Here is a 16,399-nt window from a genome sequence, read left to right on the forward strand (position 1 = left end):
TCGTGGCCACTTTTCATGTTTAAGATTTCTTTTTTTTTTTTGATGATGTTTCCATGGCCTTAGAAAGGTGATCTGATCTGTTGTAGTAGGATATCAATGATGGGGTCAGTTATATCCGAGGTTACCATCAGGTAGTGGACGTGTAAACTATGGTGTGTGACACTAGTTCGCTAAGCCTCGTCTTGGACATGCTCATCTTACTATTCTCTTTAAGTATACTATGGGCTTAAATTTTCCAATTCCACGACAGCGTCTCCATATTTGTGCAGCCGGTACTGCAAAAGGAAAGCTTTGAAGGTAAGATGAAACACTGTAGCTGATGGTTGTGAATACACTACAAACTCTCAATGGTTGACATCTTGCCATACATTTTTATTGAATTGTGCCTGTGGCCGTTAAACTAACCTAGTTTAACGCTGAAGATGAAAATGTTTGCAAGTTTTATTGTCAATTGTATTTGATAATAGTTTGCTTCATGGCATTCTCAAGTGCATTTGGGAAAAAGGGTAATGGGGAAAGAGAGAACGGAAGTGTTGAGGGGTGTTTGTTGAGAACCAAATCGGGCTTTGTTATCAATGCGTTGGTTATGATAGAGAAAACATTGACATTCACCTGATATTTTGGAAATATGAACGAGAATTCACAGACTGAATTGGTTTAGGATTGAACTTCAACTTTTCCTGATTTCATACCATTTTGAATTGAGAAGACGAAACTTGGCTTGGTTGGATAAAAGCGTGAGCTTTCTGAGCTTTCTCCATTCTTCCTTGAGGCTGCGGTTTTTTCATGTAACATGTACGTATATGTATATATTATTTTTACTTATTTGGTGCTTGACAAATATCTAGGCCGAGGTTGAATCCATCAAACGAAGCATGTAAAATAACTTTTGAAAACCTCAACCATAGAATGAGGCGTGTATTGAGAATTGATGGGTACATTATTTTTGTTAGATTGTAATATATTTTTTTGACAACCAAACACCAAAAAAAATAATAAAAATAAAAAAAAAAATCTGAAAAATATTTTACAACCAAACGAACGGAAAAATCTTTATTTTATATTTTGTAATATCTAAAACTAAAATGATGCAGTTATTTTCCTCCCATTCCTCAAATTATCATTAAGTATCATAATTGAAACAAATGCAATTCTTTAGGACATCCATTATAGGCAAGATCACATATATCATTACACAGAAATCACTAATAGTATCTATTTCACCTTTCTTTCAGAAAAGAAATTTTTGTTCTGAGATCACCACCAGAGCCAAACACCACTAGCCCATCAAAACTTGGCAGGAATAATCGATCATATTCCACAATGTTTCTACTGAGCCTGCAGTGCCTTGGTTCCTCCTACAAAAGGAAAAAGTGAATATCACATTACTCCGCTCCAATTCAAAATTTAGTATCATGAAAATTTTCTCCACTAACAGTCATGCATATATCAGATAAAAAAAAATTAAAAAAAAACTCCTCTATCGAAATCTCCTCTTAACAGTCGTGTATATATGAGATAAAACAGAACTCTTCAGAGAAATAACTTTTTAATAAGAAGAGATGAGTGGCTTACAGGGAAGGAAATTGAAGCGTTTGCTGCATCAGAATGGCAAAGTACTGCCTCAGCGGATAACTCTTTTTCTACTCAGTATCTCCTGTTCTTTTAGCCGATGCTGGAACCTGGCAAGGCGAGCTTGAAGACTGACCAGACTTGCTGCTTTGCGTGAGAGTAAAAAATTCAACTGTGCCACGTAATTGTCAATCAAGCTGCCTGGTTGGTCTACTTCAGCCAGAAGTTTCATTTCCTGGTATCCAGAAGACAAAAAGGTTATGCCAAGACATAATCGACATAATCTTTTTTTCCTCTTTGTTAATATTTCTCCTCTTTAATCAACGTTTTAACATACTATATGACTAGGAATGCAGTACCAGGAATTCAAGGCATCTATTAGAAAAATAGTATAAACAAGCAAAGGGATTGTCATAATTTAATTTTTTTAACCATACACAACCACCAACAAGAATTTGGTAGGCAATTAGAACATTCATATGCGTACTTTTTTGATGCAAACAAGGCCATTCCCTAGTAAGGAAGAAAAAATATCATAGTTCACATATATATAACACAGTTTGCCAGCAAATTGAGGTCCTTGTTGATAGCCATAGAAAGGCTAACTCGATAACTATCATGGGATGTTCAAAGTTATTATCAATTATTGACTTTCGCTATGGGCTCAATAAACTAAGCCTACAACAGTAACATCGACAGTTGAACAAAAGGTAACTTTGATCAGTTTCCAATTCACAAGACGTCCTAAGCTATTATCATACTTTGGTTGTATGCTCAATTAACTACCACATCCAACACAGGCAACCCTGGATAAATTTTTGTACACAGTCTTGTTGACAATTGGCATGTCTCGACGTCCTAGGAGATCAACTAACGCCTTTTTATTGCACACTCTTTTCCCTTTTTTTCTTTTTCTAATCTTTCTCTAGCACTTGAAACCAATATATCCATTCAAAATGAAGCAGTCAAATAAAATCTTTTCAAAATGTTAAATGAAAAACAAAACACAACCATTTATTTCCATGGAATGTCTATGCATTCTATAAAACTCAATTGAATCGAATAACAAAGTTCAGAAGTGTACAACAATCAAAGCAACCAGATGGTAATTCAAGAAGATAAAATCCAAGAGGAAGACGGAAAACTTCACTTACTTCGTGAACTATCTCCATTGTGTCCTCAATTTCTTTTCTATGGGCTGCAATCAGGGCCTCTTCTTCCTACAAAATCCAAGCAGGATAAAAAATATTGAAGGCATCATACATAGTAAACGCTTCTAATGAACAAAACACCGAATTAATAAACAGCATGACATCAATGACTAACCTGGAGTATTTCATTGATATTCTCATCATGAGTAGGTCCAGGTTCATATTGTCTGGATGCAACATTGTTTGCAACAGAATTGCTCGGGTTTTGCTGCTTGTAGCTTGTAGGAAGATCCGATCCACTGTTTTCCTTTTTCAGCCAATTCCCCAGTTTTTCGGTTTTCTCATCCTTATTAGCCTTTCCTCGAGGCGGAGATACCTTCTGCGCCTTTTCTTCTGTATCAACCGAGTTCTGGGAATATGAAGATGAATACATCTTTTGAGTTGTAGAACCACCATAAACATTTTTAATATCATTCCTCTCCCTTTCCACAGCACTAGAAGTTACCCCGCTTTCATCCCTATAAGCTTTTCTTCGAGGTGGAGATACCTTCTGCACCTTTTCTTCTGTATCAACTGAGTTTTGGGAATATGAAGATGAATACAACTTTTGAGTTGTGGAACCACCATAAACATTTTTAATATCATTCCTTTCCCTTTCCACAGCACTAGAAGTGACCCCGCTATCCTCCCGCCCATTCAATTGATAATTTGATGGAAAACTAGAGGGCTTCTTGTCAAAATCAACAAGATTGTATGACAAATTTTCTTTTTCTGTGACCCTTCTCCCTGTATCCACTACTTTTTCTTGATGTTGCTCATAAACTTCCTCTGCATTAGCAGATACAGGGAAAGATGATGCAGATGAAGAATCCTTGTTAGGGGGTGGTACTTGATCCTTTTTCGCATTTCCACTTCTGGAAAGACTTTTAACTCTGTTCATTTGATACCAATTTTTTAGCTAAAAAGTACAGACAATATTGCTCACAATCACTAAGATATATATTTTTATTAAAAGATCACACTGAAAGTGAACATTACCTATCAGCATATCTTAATGTATTGAGTGTATGTTCACATGAACCTGCATTCGGGGAAATGCAAGAGATCATAACAGTCCTTGAGTTGCCAACAAAGGAGTCACGAAGCACCTCAGTTAGTTTGCTCCCACGAAATGGAATATGAATTTGGTCATTGTCAAGGGCACGAATACACTCCTTGAGAGCCAAAAGGCTCTTGTTAATTTCAGCTCCCTCAATCCTGCAATAAACCAAAGCGTTAGTATCTGAAATTGAAATAAATTCATAGGTAGATACCATTATCATTAAGATATTAGGCAAGTAAGCAACTGTGATACAAAAAGGTGGTGGGAAGAAGAACAAAAAGAACCATCCATTTCACTACAATTTTGTTCAAAGCAACATCTTGAACACAAATATTGTTATACAGAACTGGCAAAAGTAAACCCAACCAAGAATACAACTTATTAGAAGATGCAGGATTCGGGTTATAATGGCACAAAGCATTGATAACGATCAGGGCAGTTAAAAACTGACCTGATCCATGCAGGAACCAGCCAGTGTTTTAAAAAAGATATAATGCAGAGATATGCTATATGGACCTGGCTACGTGTATCGGGTGGCCCAGGCACATCCTGTACATGTATGAATTATATGTTACAAAATATTGTAATGCATGCTGTTATTTAATAATATACTTTATTAAAATTGAAATTAAAAGGGATGTAGTGGGAAAAAAAAGAGTTTCATCTCTCACTCTCCCCATGTGAGTAGGAAACATTCCGTGCGATCAATTGAGTTTTTTCTTCATTCATCACATGTAGAAAATCAGCATTTGATTTGAATTCATGTGTTGGACACATGCAATATTTCTGTTTGACAAAGATACCGTGTGGAAAGTATATGCAGTACAGATGCACGAATGACATACATAACCCACCTCAAATACAACAGATTATTTTTCTGGATTTAAATGTAGACAATGCATCAATATCCATCAAGGTGTGTTAAAAGTGATCCGAACTGGGAAACTTAACGAGTGTTCAAAAGGGAAACCATGCGTATGGATGCTTTCGAACATTTCAGAAGGTTCAAAACTTAAAAATATTTGGCTTTACGCAATTCATCAGAAACCTAATTCTTTTCTTATCTTTCTCTAGATATGTCCCTTTCAACTGTTAAATTAATAGAGGATGCGTTGTGGACAACTCATTCAGTATCCACTCAGGTTGCCTCTCAACTCACTCCACTAGCAGTCCAATCAGTTCTAGGGATGCAGATTAACTGAAAAACCTTCCCACTGTCGTCTCTAACTAAATCAACAACATTAAGAATTCAGACCCACTGAATTTTTCGTGTGCAATCCTGGCCAATTTCACTTCACGTTCAGGTAATTCATCCAAAATTCATTGCAACTGAATTGATCAGAACCATTGCAAAATCCTTTCTGAATTCTGACCAAATGCACCTTCTAGAAAGAAATGTACTGATTTTTTCCTTAATAAGTTAAAAAATGAAAGATACTGGCCACTTCTATGATAAAGTTTACTTTTTCAAACAAAACCACAGCAATACACGGTACGGGGCAGATGATTTTACTATTATAATTTTGTAAAGCAGGGATGAGCAACAAAACTTCGGGTCACAGTAGCCTGTGATTTATGAGATCAGCTCACTTCCTGCAAGAATTATTATATTATCTGGTAGTCTGAATCCTGAACTGACATTTGCAATAATCTTATGCTTCCACTCAAAACTAACTATACCACATGACTATCTTTGATGCAAGGATGACTCATTAAACATAAAAGCCACAAACTTCTGTACTTCGATTGCATATGCTTGTGGCAAGAATTTGACACAGAGATATAATCATGACCATCCAGCAAAAATAACTTCTATCGGTGAATCCTCCCACTGTGCAGCCATAGAGTATATCACAAACATGTGCCATACTACAGCCAAACAATTGCAACTATTTAAAAGCAAGAAAGTCATGATAGTACTTCTGTATGCATGCATGTGCGCATGAATTTGTAGAAATATATACCGTGTTTGTCGGTCATTATCAGTGGTGTCGGCACCTCTTTCACTACCAGCAAGATCAATAAAAGAGATCTTCCCCACAACCTTCCCACCCTTGGACTCATTTCCGTCGTTGTTCCGCTTGGAGTCTTTGATCTCAGCATGCTTCTTAACAGCAAGTTGTAAAATGGCATGTGATCTTGACGATTCCTCATTGGCACCAGTGGAGCCTGTACTTCTTGATGCATTCCCCCTCTCAATATATTCTTTAACAATCTGTACATCTAACACTTCAAATTCTTGTAGTCCAACAATGCACACTTGTTGCCGTCCATCTTCTCTCATACAAAGTTTCCTATATAAGAAAATTAAAGAAGCAATTACCAATCAATACAAAAAAAATTTGCACCCGCCAAGCATCAACAACAAACAAAGCCTTTTCCCAAATAACTATAACAATCATGTATTTTAGGTAATGGCCTTAGTCAAACCACATGTAATATCTTTCCTTACTAATTCTACCCAAGTTAGTTTTGGTATTTCCCTTCCCTTTGCATTATCTTTTAGGCAGACATGTCAGACTTCCTAACTGGTGCACCATCAAGCATTTACACAAATTGTGTTTATGTAGGTATGCTAAATTACTAACTCATTCAGATATTTATATTTTAAGGGTCATTGAATGGTGTAGTGGCAAGAACTCCAGCTATCTAACATGGACTTGAATCCTAATAGCAACCACTTTTATGCAAATAATATCAAAAATCTATATCCAGTCCACCCCACCCCACCTCCCCAGCAGCAATGATTAACAGGGACCACACTGCGTAATGACCATTTTTGTTTAACATAGAACATATAATGCTTGTAGGTGATTTAGGAAAAAATATATATATAATGCTAGTAGGTGACCAGCCCAAATCAATTCTGCACTCCATCCCTCGGTAGACTGATTCACAAACTAAACTTAATTGCACAAGCTTGGACGCATTACGGCAGAAATGATGTCTAATTTGACATACATAAGTAAACACAAGATGCCTATAGGTGAACAAACCAACAGAAACTTAAAGTCCAATATCTCTATTGAGCCAAAAACTCCAGGAAACATGTTCATAGCATTGAAACCCACCTACATACGCACGCCAAAATCTAATCCCAGACACCAACTAAAATGCATCAACTTAGAAAGGAAAATATACCCACTTAAGATGGAAAACAGTTCGGTTACCAACTCACCCATTTAAAAAAAGAAATATGAAGATTGTTAGACAGTAGACTAAGACTGCAGGGGAATTTCTTTTGAAATGTGAAAAGGTGCAGATGACTTGTAAAAACATGCTATAATTGCTCTGTTCCAGGGCCATAAGGTAAACAAGAGTTGCATCAGAAGCCAAAATAAATATCAGTACTCACTTCCTATCATTGAGAAGATCAAAAAGTTTTCCGCCATATATCTCAAAATAGCTAAGCCACAATTTGAATCTCTGACTGCGATAAGTTGGCTGATGCAAGAATCTGACGAGGTCTTCTGCAGCTCTAAGAGGCAATGGTTGCATTGTGAACGTTTTACCACTCCCTGAAATCGAATAAAGTAGCATTTTGTCATCAACATCAAAGTTCAGAATCACTTATAAATTTCAATGACAGTCAGCAGCAATAGCTAGATACTGAGAATCAAATCAAAGAGAAATAAGAAAAACGTTTATATGTGATATTGGACGCACTGAACTGGATATCCATTTTTTTTTTTTTTCTTTCAATAAAAAGATTCATTGATTAAATAGCCGATTCTCAGTCTCTCACAACTTTTCCTATTCTATAATTACAATATGATATAATTTTAACAGGAAAAACTGTTCAAAAATCCTCTCGGGGCCACTCCCAGGGAATTTTCTGGTAGTTGCGTGGTGCATGTGGGACAGGGGAGGTGGATTATGGGGTGCTCTAAGAGGCCCGATACCACCATCATCGGACAAAAATGTTAAAAAATCTTAACATACAGGAGCCAATCCAAGATATACAAGGTCAATTATGAAATTTCAATATCACAAGAGGTAACAGTGAACAAAATTATGTAAAATAACAACAATTCTGTCCTAAAATTCTAGTAAAATACATTTGATTGAAGCAATCAGTAGCATATTTAATTCTGAACACTAGTTCAATGGGAAAAACATGAGAGAGAGAGAGAGCATGAAATTATATTAAGAAAGAGAGCATGAAGGTAAAATGGACGTTAAAAGAGAACCCAAACAGCATGCAACTCACATAGTTTCCGGTCATAATGAGATATACCTATCAGAGGTGCACATTAATTTCTAAACAGAACTGTCATATATTTCCGTTTTATAAAAGCTATACCAACAGGCAGGAAGAGAAATTCTTGGTGCATAATGGAAGTCCATATGGGAAGAGAGAAGAAAGGTCTCTGCATACCTGTCTGACCATATGCAAAACATGTAGCTTTTGTTCGCTGAAATATGAAAGGAATAATTGGCTGTACAGTAGCACGGTACACCTGTTCAAGTAAGCATGAAAAAGAAATTTAATTTCAATCTTACAATCAGAAGAGTAGACAAACTCATTTGCCAGGAACAGAAAAAAACAAAGACACACACAGAGACCAAAGTAATTTTGAAAGAAAACAGCACCAAATTAATGACCAGAGTTTGTATGTCAAGACAGAAATCTCAAGAAGCTTAAATCTCTAACAAATGGAAGCATTACCTCGTCATTGGTAACATGTTCATTTAGAACATCATCAAAACAGAACTCATGCTTCTCCACATAGGCAGTCAAGTCAACCTTTAAAATTGTCGCTAAAAGTTAGTTCTTCCCAAAGAACTTAACAAGGAAAAACATAATTCAGTACCAAGATAGCAACAACCCATTTTACAGATCATATTAGCATTAATATATATTTATTGTGCTTTTTTTATGGCTGTGATGTTTTCAGACCTTTAGCTTGGTTTCATGAACAGTTAAATAAGCATTGTCATACACAGATACAATGTCCTCCTCCTTACGAGTAACTTCCTTCTTGTTTAAAGGTCTTTTACGCACCTGAGACAAATATCAACATCAATAGTTTAGACATTCTCCCAAATATAAATAACTTGAATCACTAGCTCAAGGATAATCTGATAGCAAAATAAGCATATTTCAAATATAAAACAATACAAGAAGGCCACAAACATCAACCACTTACTTGCATATTATGCTCTCAAGATTTGGTACAAGTAAACCAGAACAAATATTAAGATCAAATTCTAATGAGAAGAAATCAACATACACGAGAAGAAAATTCCCTCAAGTAACAAACCCACTTATTATTCACTCATATAGTCATAACTGAGGGTAATGCTTTGGGAAAATCGGAATACAACAAGAGATATAGTGAAGGCCGAAACTTTAGATAAACCAAAAGGGGTAAAAATTCATGACATTGATTCGATTATTGACAATGAGGGAGAGATTGGAAATGACATCTCTCATACAATCAAAACATAATGAGTTAAGAAGTGGTATGCTTCTAGCACATATTGCCAAATCAACATACACCCTTAATTTTAAACATAAAAAGTAAATTTTATAAAACGGATACCTAGAACAGTCATGCTTTGTGAGATACGAATTTGTAATTGGCATATTTTATTGTCAAAACGAGTCCAATTGAGTTGTAAATTTTCAGTTCGACCTGTCAAGATTCAAGATCGGAAGCGGAATTGAAGAAGTGATCGTGTTCATGCTTCGATACACTCTGGGATGATGAGAACAACGCTTTAGAAAGGTAAGAGAGTGTGAGGACACTTAGGAGGTTCAATATTGAGTTTCTGGGAAGTTTACATTCTACCTAATTTGAACTGGTTCATGTTTCTTGGAACAGGTTCAAGTGTCAAAGTTGGTTTGCAAGAATTTACTACTAGCCAACTTGAACCAATTCAAGGTGGCTGAACCGATTCAAGGTCTTCAAGCAGTTTTGGTAACTTAATTTCCTGATATGTTTTGGCTTCCTATTTTGCATAGATTTTTACCATAATGATCATGCACGAAATTGACTTGTTTTCCAAGTACAATTAAGTTTTCAAAAGTCTATAAATATATGTTTTCTCACTCAAACTTTTAGGGCTTGAAAATATATATTTTTTTAATTGAGAGAATTGTTTGAGAGATATTTTTATTCAGAAAATCAATCTAATTTTTCTGATTTTATTTTTGAGAGCACACACATAAACACAAGAATGATTTAGGAGTGTTGTTCTCTATCTCATCGGAATTGGAGCATAATTTTAGAAATTCCGAAAAGCAAATCTATTCATTCTTCATCAAATTCAGAACTGAAGAAAAGGGGCGATTCGATCACACTTTAAAGGGGTCAAAGCATTTGTGGAGTGTTGTTTGATCTACCAGCAATCCTACTACAAAAATCAAGAGTAAGCCTGAGGTCGAGAGTTGTTAGACGGGGGAGTCGCAAAGTCAGGGATTGTCAGCGATTGGTTTTTGGTAAAACGATAGGGTGTGACCCTGAGTCAATGTTTAGTGTACTTTGCTTCAAACATAGTGGATTGTTTTGCTCTGGATGACATAGTCCACGAGGTTTTTCCCACAACAATTGGTTGATTTCCACCACGGGTTTCCTCGCTAAAAATCGTGGTGTCATCTCTCAAACTTTATTTACTTTACTTGCACTTTATTTTTACTCTCTGGATTTGATTTTAGTTTTATTTTGGTAAAATTAAAATAAGTAAAAATTGGTTAAAGAAGCAAGTTAGACCTATTCACCACCCATCTAAGTTATTTTTAATACAAACTTCCAAATCCTATTCCGCTGCACAACTCACAAGATAGAATGTTGGGCAGTTAAACAGAGCATAATGATAAAAAGGATTCGTGTAACTGAATTCAAATAGTTAGGTAAAGACTCTGTTGAGTTGAGTTGAACCTTTATGTAGTTGTGCAACTAAAACAAAACATTCAAATATCACATTAACATACTAAAAATATTTTTCTAGCATCTAGATTAATTTCAAAAATTAAAGGCCATGCAAGTTGCCTGAGAGTCCCCATAAGACATAAGTAAAAAATTCTGCTGCCAATATAATATAATATATATATGTGTGTGTGTGTGTGTGTGCGCGCGCTTTTAAAAAACAAAGAGAACCATGAAAATTTTCAAATCAAACTAAAATTATTTCTTTCTTTTTTTTTGAACAACATTCACTAAGAGTGCATGGAGAGGGTGCAACTGGGGATGGCAATTTGACCCAAATAGCTAGGTCCCAGCCCCGCCCCTAATGGGATGGGTTTGAGGGATTTAATCCAAAGTAGGGGAAGGTTTGGGAGGAGAGGAAAACCTCCATGGGGTCAGGGAAGGAGTTCCAGCCCTAGCCCTTTAATATAATGAATCTACAACAATAACCTTTTACATGGACTTAATTACTAAAAACTATAACTTATATAAATTGTTATGTTAACCTATATAAACCGATTTCAAATCTTTAATAAATATATAAGTTGATGGAAAAAAAGGTTGCATCTTGAACCAAGACTCCGGTGACAGCAGAGGCGGGTGGTTCATCTCAATCAAGGATTGGGATGGGAGGTTCCCCCAGATGAGGCAAGGGAGGGCCAAGGGTAGGGAAGGGGGCCCATTCCCCTACAACCCCCAATGCCATCCACAGGTGCAACCAGTATGTAGCACTTAAAGTACTTGTTTACAAGCCAAAACTAAACAAGCTGTCTCATTTCCAATAAGATCCGCCAATAAACACTAGGGTTTTTTCATGAAACTACATGCCAATATTAAAGGCCTATGTTCATTACGCATTACGTTTTAGTTTCATGATCAGATTGCATCAAGTGTGTTGTTGGGGGGGGGGGGGGGGGGGGGGGGTTGAGAGAATAGAATCAACATACCACAACTTTGATCTTGGCCACATTGTTTTCCCTTGTATTGCTATCCTTTTCAACTATAGGTAATCCAACTGAGGCCACAGCATCAGGCTCCCCTCTTTGCTGTTGGCTGGTCATCACACTGAAGTCACCGTCGAATGCTTTTGTGACAGCAGGCATAAAAGTCGATGGCTCAAATGGTTCTGAGTTTACATGCTGAAAAAGGAAATGAAACAACAATCTGTTAGCAAAGGAAAGAAAATAATATGTAAAAAACAACCATAGATATTCTCTCAACCACACACACACAGACACAAATAGTAAAGCCTCCAATATAAGATGAGATGATTAACCAATTCATCAGTTTCCCGGTTATAATATAGCCTTCCACAGCTACTCACAATATAGTTTGAATATTGTCAGTAATTACTCCCTTTCCCCTATCCACAGTTCATGAAATAAATTACTGCAATGACAATACGATTAAAAGAATGATGCAAGAGAAGGGGTTATACAACCAAGAAGCATCTTAAATCTCATTCCATCACCAATAGATCATTTACTAAGTTAGACCAAGATTAATCAAAACATGTTAAAGCAGTATAGAACCCTTTCTATATCATGAACTATAATCATTAATAGTTATTAATCAATCATTTATTCACATATTGAAAGAATAAGAAAAAAAATATACGTGATAAAAAAAGAAATGTTCTTTTCCACGTATCCATAGTTTATGAAACAAATTTTGCAACAAATGATGCAAGAGATGGGGTTGTACAACCAAGAAGCATCTTAAAAATCGCTCCATCACCAATTGATCATTTACTAAGTTAAACTGAGATTAGCCGAAACAAGTTAAAGCAGTAAAGAACCCAGGTTTCCTTAGCAAATTTGGGTCTGCTAGGTCTGTAACTATGAAAACAGTTTTCTGTTATCTAAAAACAGAAAAACAGTACAAAAATCTCTGCTTGGTTCAGTTTTCAGAAAACTGTTTTCTAAAAACTCAATTATAAAAATGTCTGTTTTCAAATAACTATAAAAGATTGTTCTCTGAGAACAGTTTTTTGCTAAATTTTTTAGAACTGTTTTCAGAGTTACAAACCAAGCAAATGCTTCTCCAAAAATCTCAACAAATCAATTACTGGTGCTGGAGCTAGAGCTAGAGCTTTACTCAATTAACAAGGCCCACAAGTTTAGTTCCAAAATTCTATATCTACTCCTCTCCTGAAAAAATTAAAATACTGGGTGATTGAAGCCTGATAATCTCAGTAAATTTCTTCATTACCCAAAACCCACACAAGTTACCCCAAAACAATGAAGCATAAAAGTACATTCTCCAAGTCGTATCAAGATAAAATAGTGAAATAAAGAACTATGGATACTTTTTAATAATTTACTTCCGATTCTTCAACATAATACTGCCATTTCACACACACACAATTCCCCCATATAAAGGATCCAGTTTCAGACTATTTAGGGTGATTTACATAAAAAATGCACTTTCACTATCTCCTCTTTTATAGATGATATGATTAACAAACAGAAAATTGGAGCTCTGATTTCCAAAGCCACCTATCCCATGATTTCCCATAGAATGCCACAACAGAGATGAGCAAAACAGGGGCTAAAAATAAAAGTTTGTTGTAAACAAGGCAATGAGTTCAAGTGAACAACTATAGAATAGGAGGGATAGAGAAATAGATAATAGCATATACGAATTATCTACAAAATTCAGTACCTGGAACACCAATAATCCCCCCAAGAATTGATGCCAATACAAAATCAAGGTGATTAACATTAATACTTAATAGTGTAATAAATAAATTAATTCTCTTTTACCCAATTAAAAATCAAATGACTAATACTTATTCCAAGAAAATGTGTTATACATAAGAGTCACTAAGCTGCTTCATATAATTTATCCCTTTACAGTGTCTCCACTTAGTGCATTTCATATCTTCAAATATAAAAATATACTTTATCTTCTTATTCCCTCAAACAAATCCCATAAGTCTCATCAAATGCATATTTACGACATTAAATTTAAAAGAGAACACTAGCCAAGAGCATTGCCATTCCCAAAAGAAAAACTGGAAGGCCTCCCCTAAACTTTTGTTTTGAGTCCACTGATTTTACTGCATGACGAGGCAAGGCAGTTTCTTACACCGAAAAGTAAAGAGGTGTATGGCAAGTTAAACATATTTACCTACCATCTCTCCTAAATAATCAATCTATGCCCTTCAACAGAAGGCAGTAGTACAAAAGGAAACTACAAATTGTTGCTTCAAAATGCAAAAGGATTAGTAATATATATAATCTCCTAGCTATTTACATGCATTTGCATACCTCAGTTATAAGCTCAGTGTCATCCATAGCATGAAGATCCAAAAGCCCTGCCCCAAAATCACCCCTGAACTCCGGAGAGTATAAACCATCTGATGCAGCCATTCCACCCAAACTTTGGGCAGTTGGAGTGTACAGTTCAGAACCAGATTCTCCATTAAAATTGAGGTTTCTCATTAATTTGAAAATCCTTTGTTTCTCTTCAGCAGATTGCGCTCCATAACCCTTCAAACAGTATCAAAACAGACCCATCATCCCATAAATTTGAAATACCATCAAACTACATAGACAAAAAACACTGGACGACAAATAAACTCCCAAATCACAGAAAGCAAAATTATGATGTAAACACAACTCGACTCCACAAACCCTCGAAACAAGCAACCCTAGAAGTGGTCAATTTAACTGGCTATCTGAACTGACACAGAACTCCGTACAAACATTATGCGAGGCAAGTACAATCAGCATAGTGAAAACTCTCCAATATAAATCAGTCTTACATTCTTCAACAGGTAATATAAACATAAATAGCATTAATGCCAGTTTACAGACTTAAATTAAATTGTTTCTGCAGTGTTTATACTATAGTACAGTTCAAATGCAGTTAGCTTTGCATTCTCATTTCAACATTCCGCTCAACAGGTAAATTAGTCTTGCATTCTTCTTCAACAGGTAATAGCAGCTTTGAACATGCATTTCAACTAAAATTAGCTTTGCATTCTGATATAATAGAAAATACAAAACAAGCATATGGACATTGCAATGAATTAGATGATGGAGGGGCAACAATCTTACCTGCATAAGGAGGTTGGGCAGAAGGCGATTATCAATCCCTGTGGAAGCCAAGGGTGAGGCCAGATGCTGCAAACCGGCAGACTGTAGCCACCGAGCCATGACCGCGTCTCCAGCATCACTGGCGGGAACTGCATTGTGCAGGGACCCTCCACCAGAGTGATCGTACAGAGCAGTCGCTGCAGCACTGCCCTGTTGCATCTGGCCACCCATGTGGCGCTGTGATCGGCGTTGAGGAGCCAACTTTCAAGATCTATTATTGATCAATGCTTCAAACACAACACGCAGACACAATTAAATCAATTCAAATACATACGTAACAATTACATATCATCCATTTGAATAGATAAAACACTTAATAAATCTACTGATGCTAAGCGAAATGCACTCACAAGGAGGAGAAAAGTCGAATTCAAAGCAACGCATGAACGCGTTCGCGCGTGAAAGATTCAAATCCACAAATTCTGAAACAAAATCGAGTCTGATCGCAATCGTCAAACGCAAATGGTTCGATTCAACTGCGGCCCTACAAAATTAAAGAAAATGCAACATATAGTGCTACATATTTAACAGAGTGAAATCGAAGACAAACGCATATACATCTATACATATTTACACTAACATGTAGAGAGAGAGTACCGAATTCAGACGAAATTGAACAATAATTCAGTGAATCTTTGTTCCGGTTTATTGAATCAACTAGTTTAAAATTGGAATTGTGAGTAGATCTGAAACAAATGGATAAAGCAAAACCCTAATTTCTTAATTCAAACTAGAAGAGAGAACGCTCCGGAGAATCTCTTCCTCCGTCTGAAACTTCTTGCGAACGATAATTGCAGAGCCTCCACGCGAAAGAGTACGTGTTCACATAATTTTACTTTCTGAGTTGTGAGTGACTTGTGACAGAGATATTTCTATATATTGAGGGATATATTTTTCAAAAACATTAAACGGCTATTTCTAATTTAATTCAAAAGAGACTTAGACAGGTAAAGAAAATAATTAAATAAAAAATATTTAAACGACCGGAACGCCCTTCATTGTTTTAACCATATCAGAAAAAATACAAGTCCTGCCAGTTGTTGGGGTTAGTCAATGACGCAAGAGCCCTTCGTGAGCAAAAGAGTGCCAGAATATATATATATATATATATATAATAGTGTACTCATTTATTGGAAGTTAGAAATGTCAATGAGAATTAGTCCAACTAATAGATTACATTGAACGCAAATTAATAAAAATTTGAATCTTGATAATAAAAAACAAAAAAAATCACGCTTCAAATCAAAATAACTATTTTCGATATTTTGGGTCAATTATATAGAATGAGGGAGATATATACCATGAGACAACTAATGGATGTGGATTAGGTAGGCAAAATGGAGATAAATTATCGACTTTTATGCGACAAAATATATACTATATATATATATATATTTACACAATGAAAATTCTATAGAGCTGTTATTATACCAAATTTTATATAGCATAATGGTGTGCTTTAAAAAAATAACAAGAAGTATATGTATGGTCAAAGTGACTACATAGAGAGGATTATAAATAATAGTAAGAAAAATTATGAATGACACCCACTAGTTAAAA

General features: G+C 35.8%; 1 protein-coding gene across 1 annotated transcript; it reads right to left on the minus strand.

Annotated features, from left to right (window-relative positions):
- Window positions 1-1,025: 1,025 nt before the first annotated feature.
- Window positions 1,026-15,702, minus strand: LOC132275290 (kinesin-like protein KIN-13A). Its single transcript, XM_059776751.1, has 15 exons — window positions 15,437-15,702; window positions 15,190-15,323; window positions 14,801-15,066; window positions 14,009-14,230; window positions 11,684-11,875; window positions 8,726-8,830; window positions 8,495-8,572; window positions 8,204-8,285; window positions 7,181-7,343; window positions 5,790-6,119; window positions 3,762-3,980; window positions 2,899-3,655; window positions 2,727-2,792; window positions 1,576-1,807; window positions 1,026-1,358 (listed from the first exon to the last, which is right to left on the minus strand). Exons 3-14 carry the CDS (start codon window positions 15,008-15,010, stop codon window positions 1,625-1,627), a joined length of 2,607 nt encoding a protein of 868 aa, XP_059632734.1. The 5' UTR covers window positions 15,011-15,066; window positions 15,190-15,323; window positions 15,437-15,702; the 3' UTR covers window positions 1,026-1,358; window positions 1,576-1,624.
- Window positions 15,703-16,399: the final 697 nt, after the last annotated feature.

The sequence above is a fragment of the Cornus florida genome, unplaced genomic scaffold (genome assembly GCF_030987335.1).
Source record: "Cornus florida cultivar Cherokee Brave unplaced genomic scaffold, ASM3098733v1 CherokeeBrave_3.0.0_Hap2_Chr09, whole genome shotgun sequence".
Classification (NCBI taxonomy): Eukaryota; Viridiplantae; Streptophyta; class Magnoliopsida; order Cornales; family Cornaceae; genus Cornus; species Cornus florida.

Excerpts from the sequence above, each read along its gene's own strand:
- LOC132275290 (XM_059776751.1), bottom strand. The coding sequence starts at position 15,010 with ATGGGTGGCCAGATGCAACAGGGCAGTGCTGCAGCGACTGCTCTGTAC. Across the intron at positions 14,231-14,800 it reads TGCCCAACCTCCTTATGCAG|GGTTATGGAGCGCAATCTGC; the intron begins GTAAGATTGTTG and ends TACTGTTTGAAG. Across the intron at positions 3,981-5,789 it reads GATAATGACCGACAAACACG|GATTGAGGGAGCTGAAATTA; the intron begins GTATATATTTCT and ends GGTTTATTGCAG.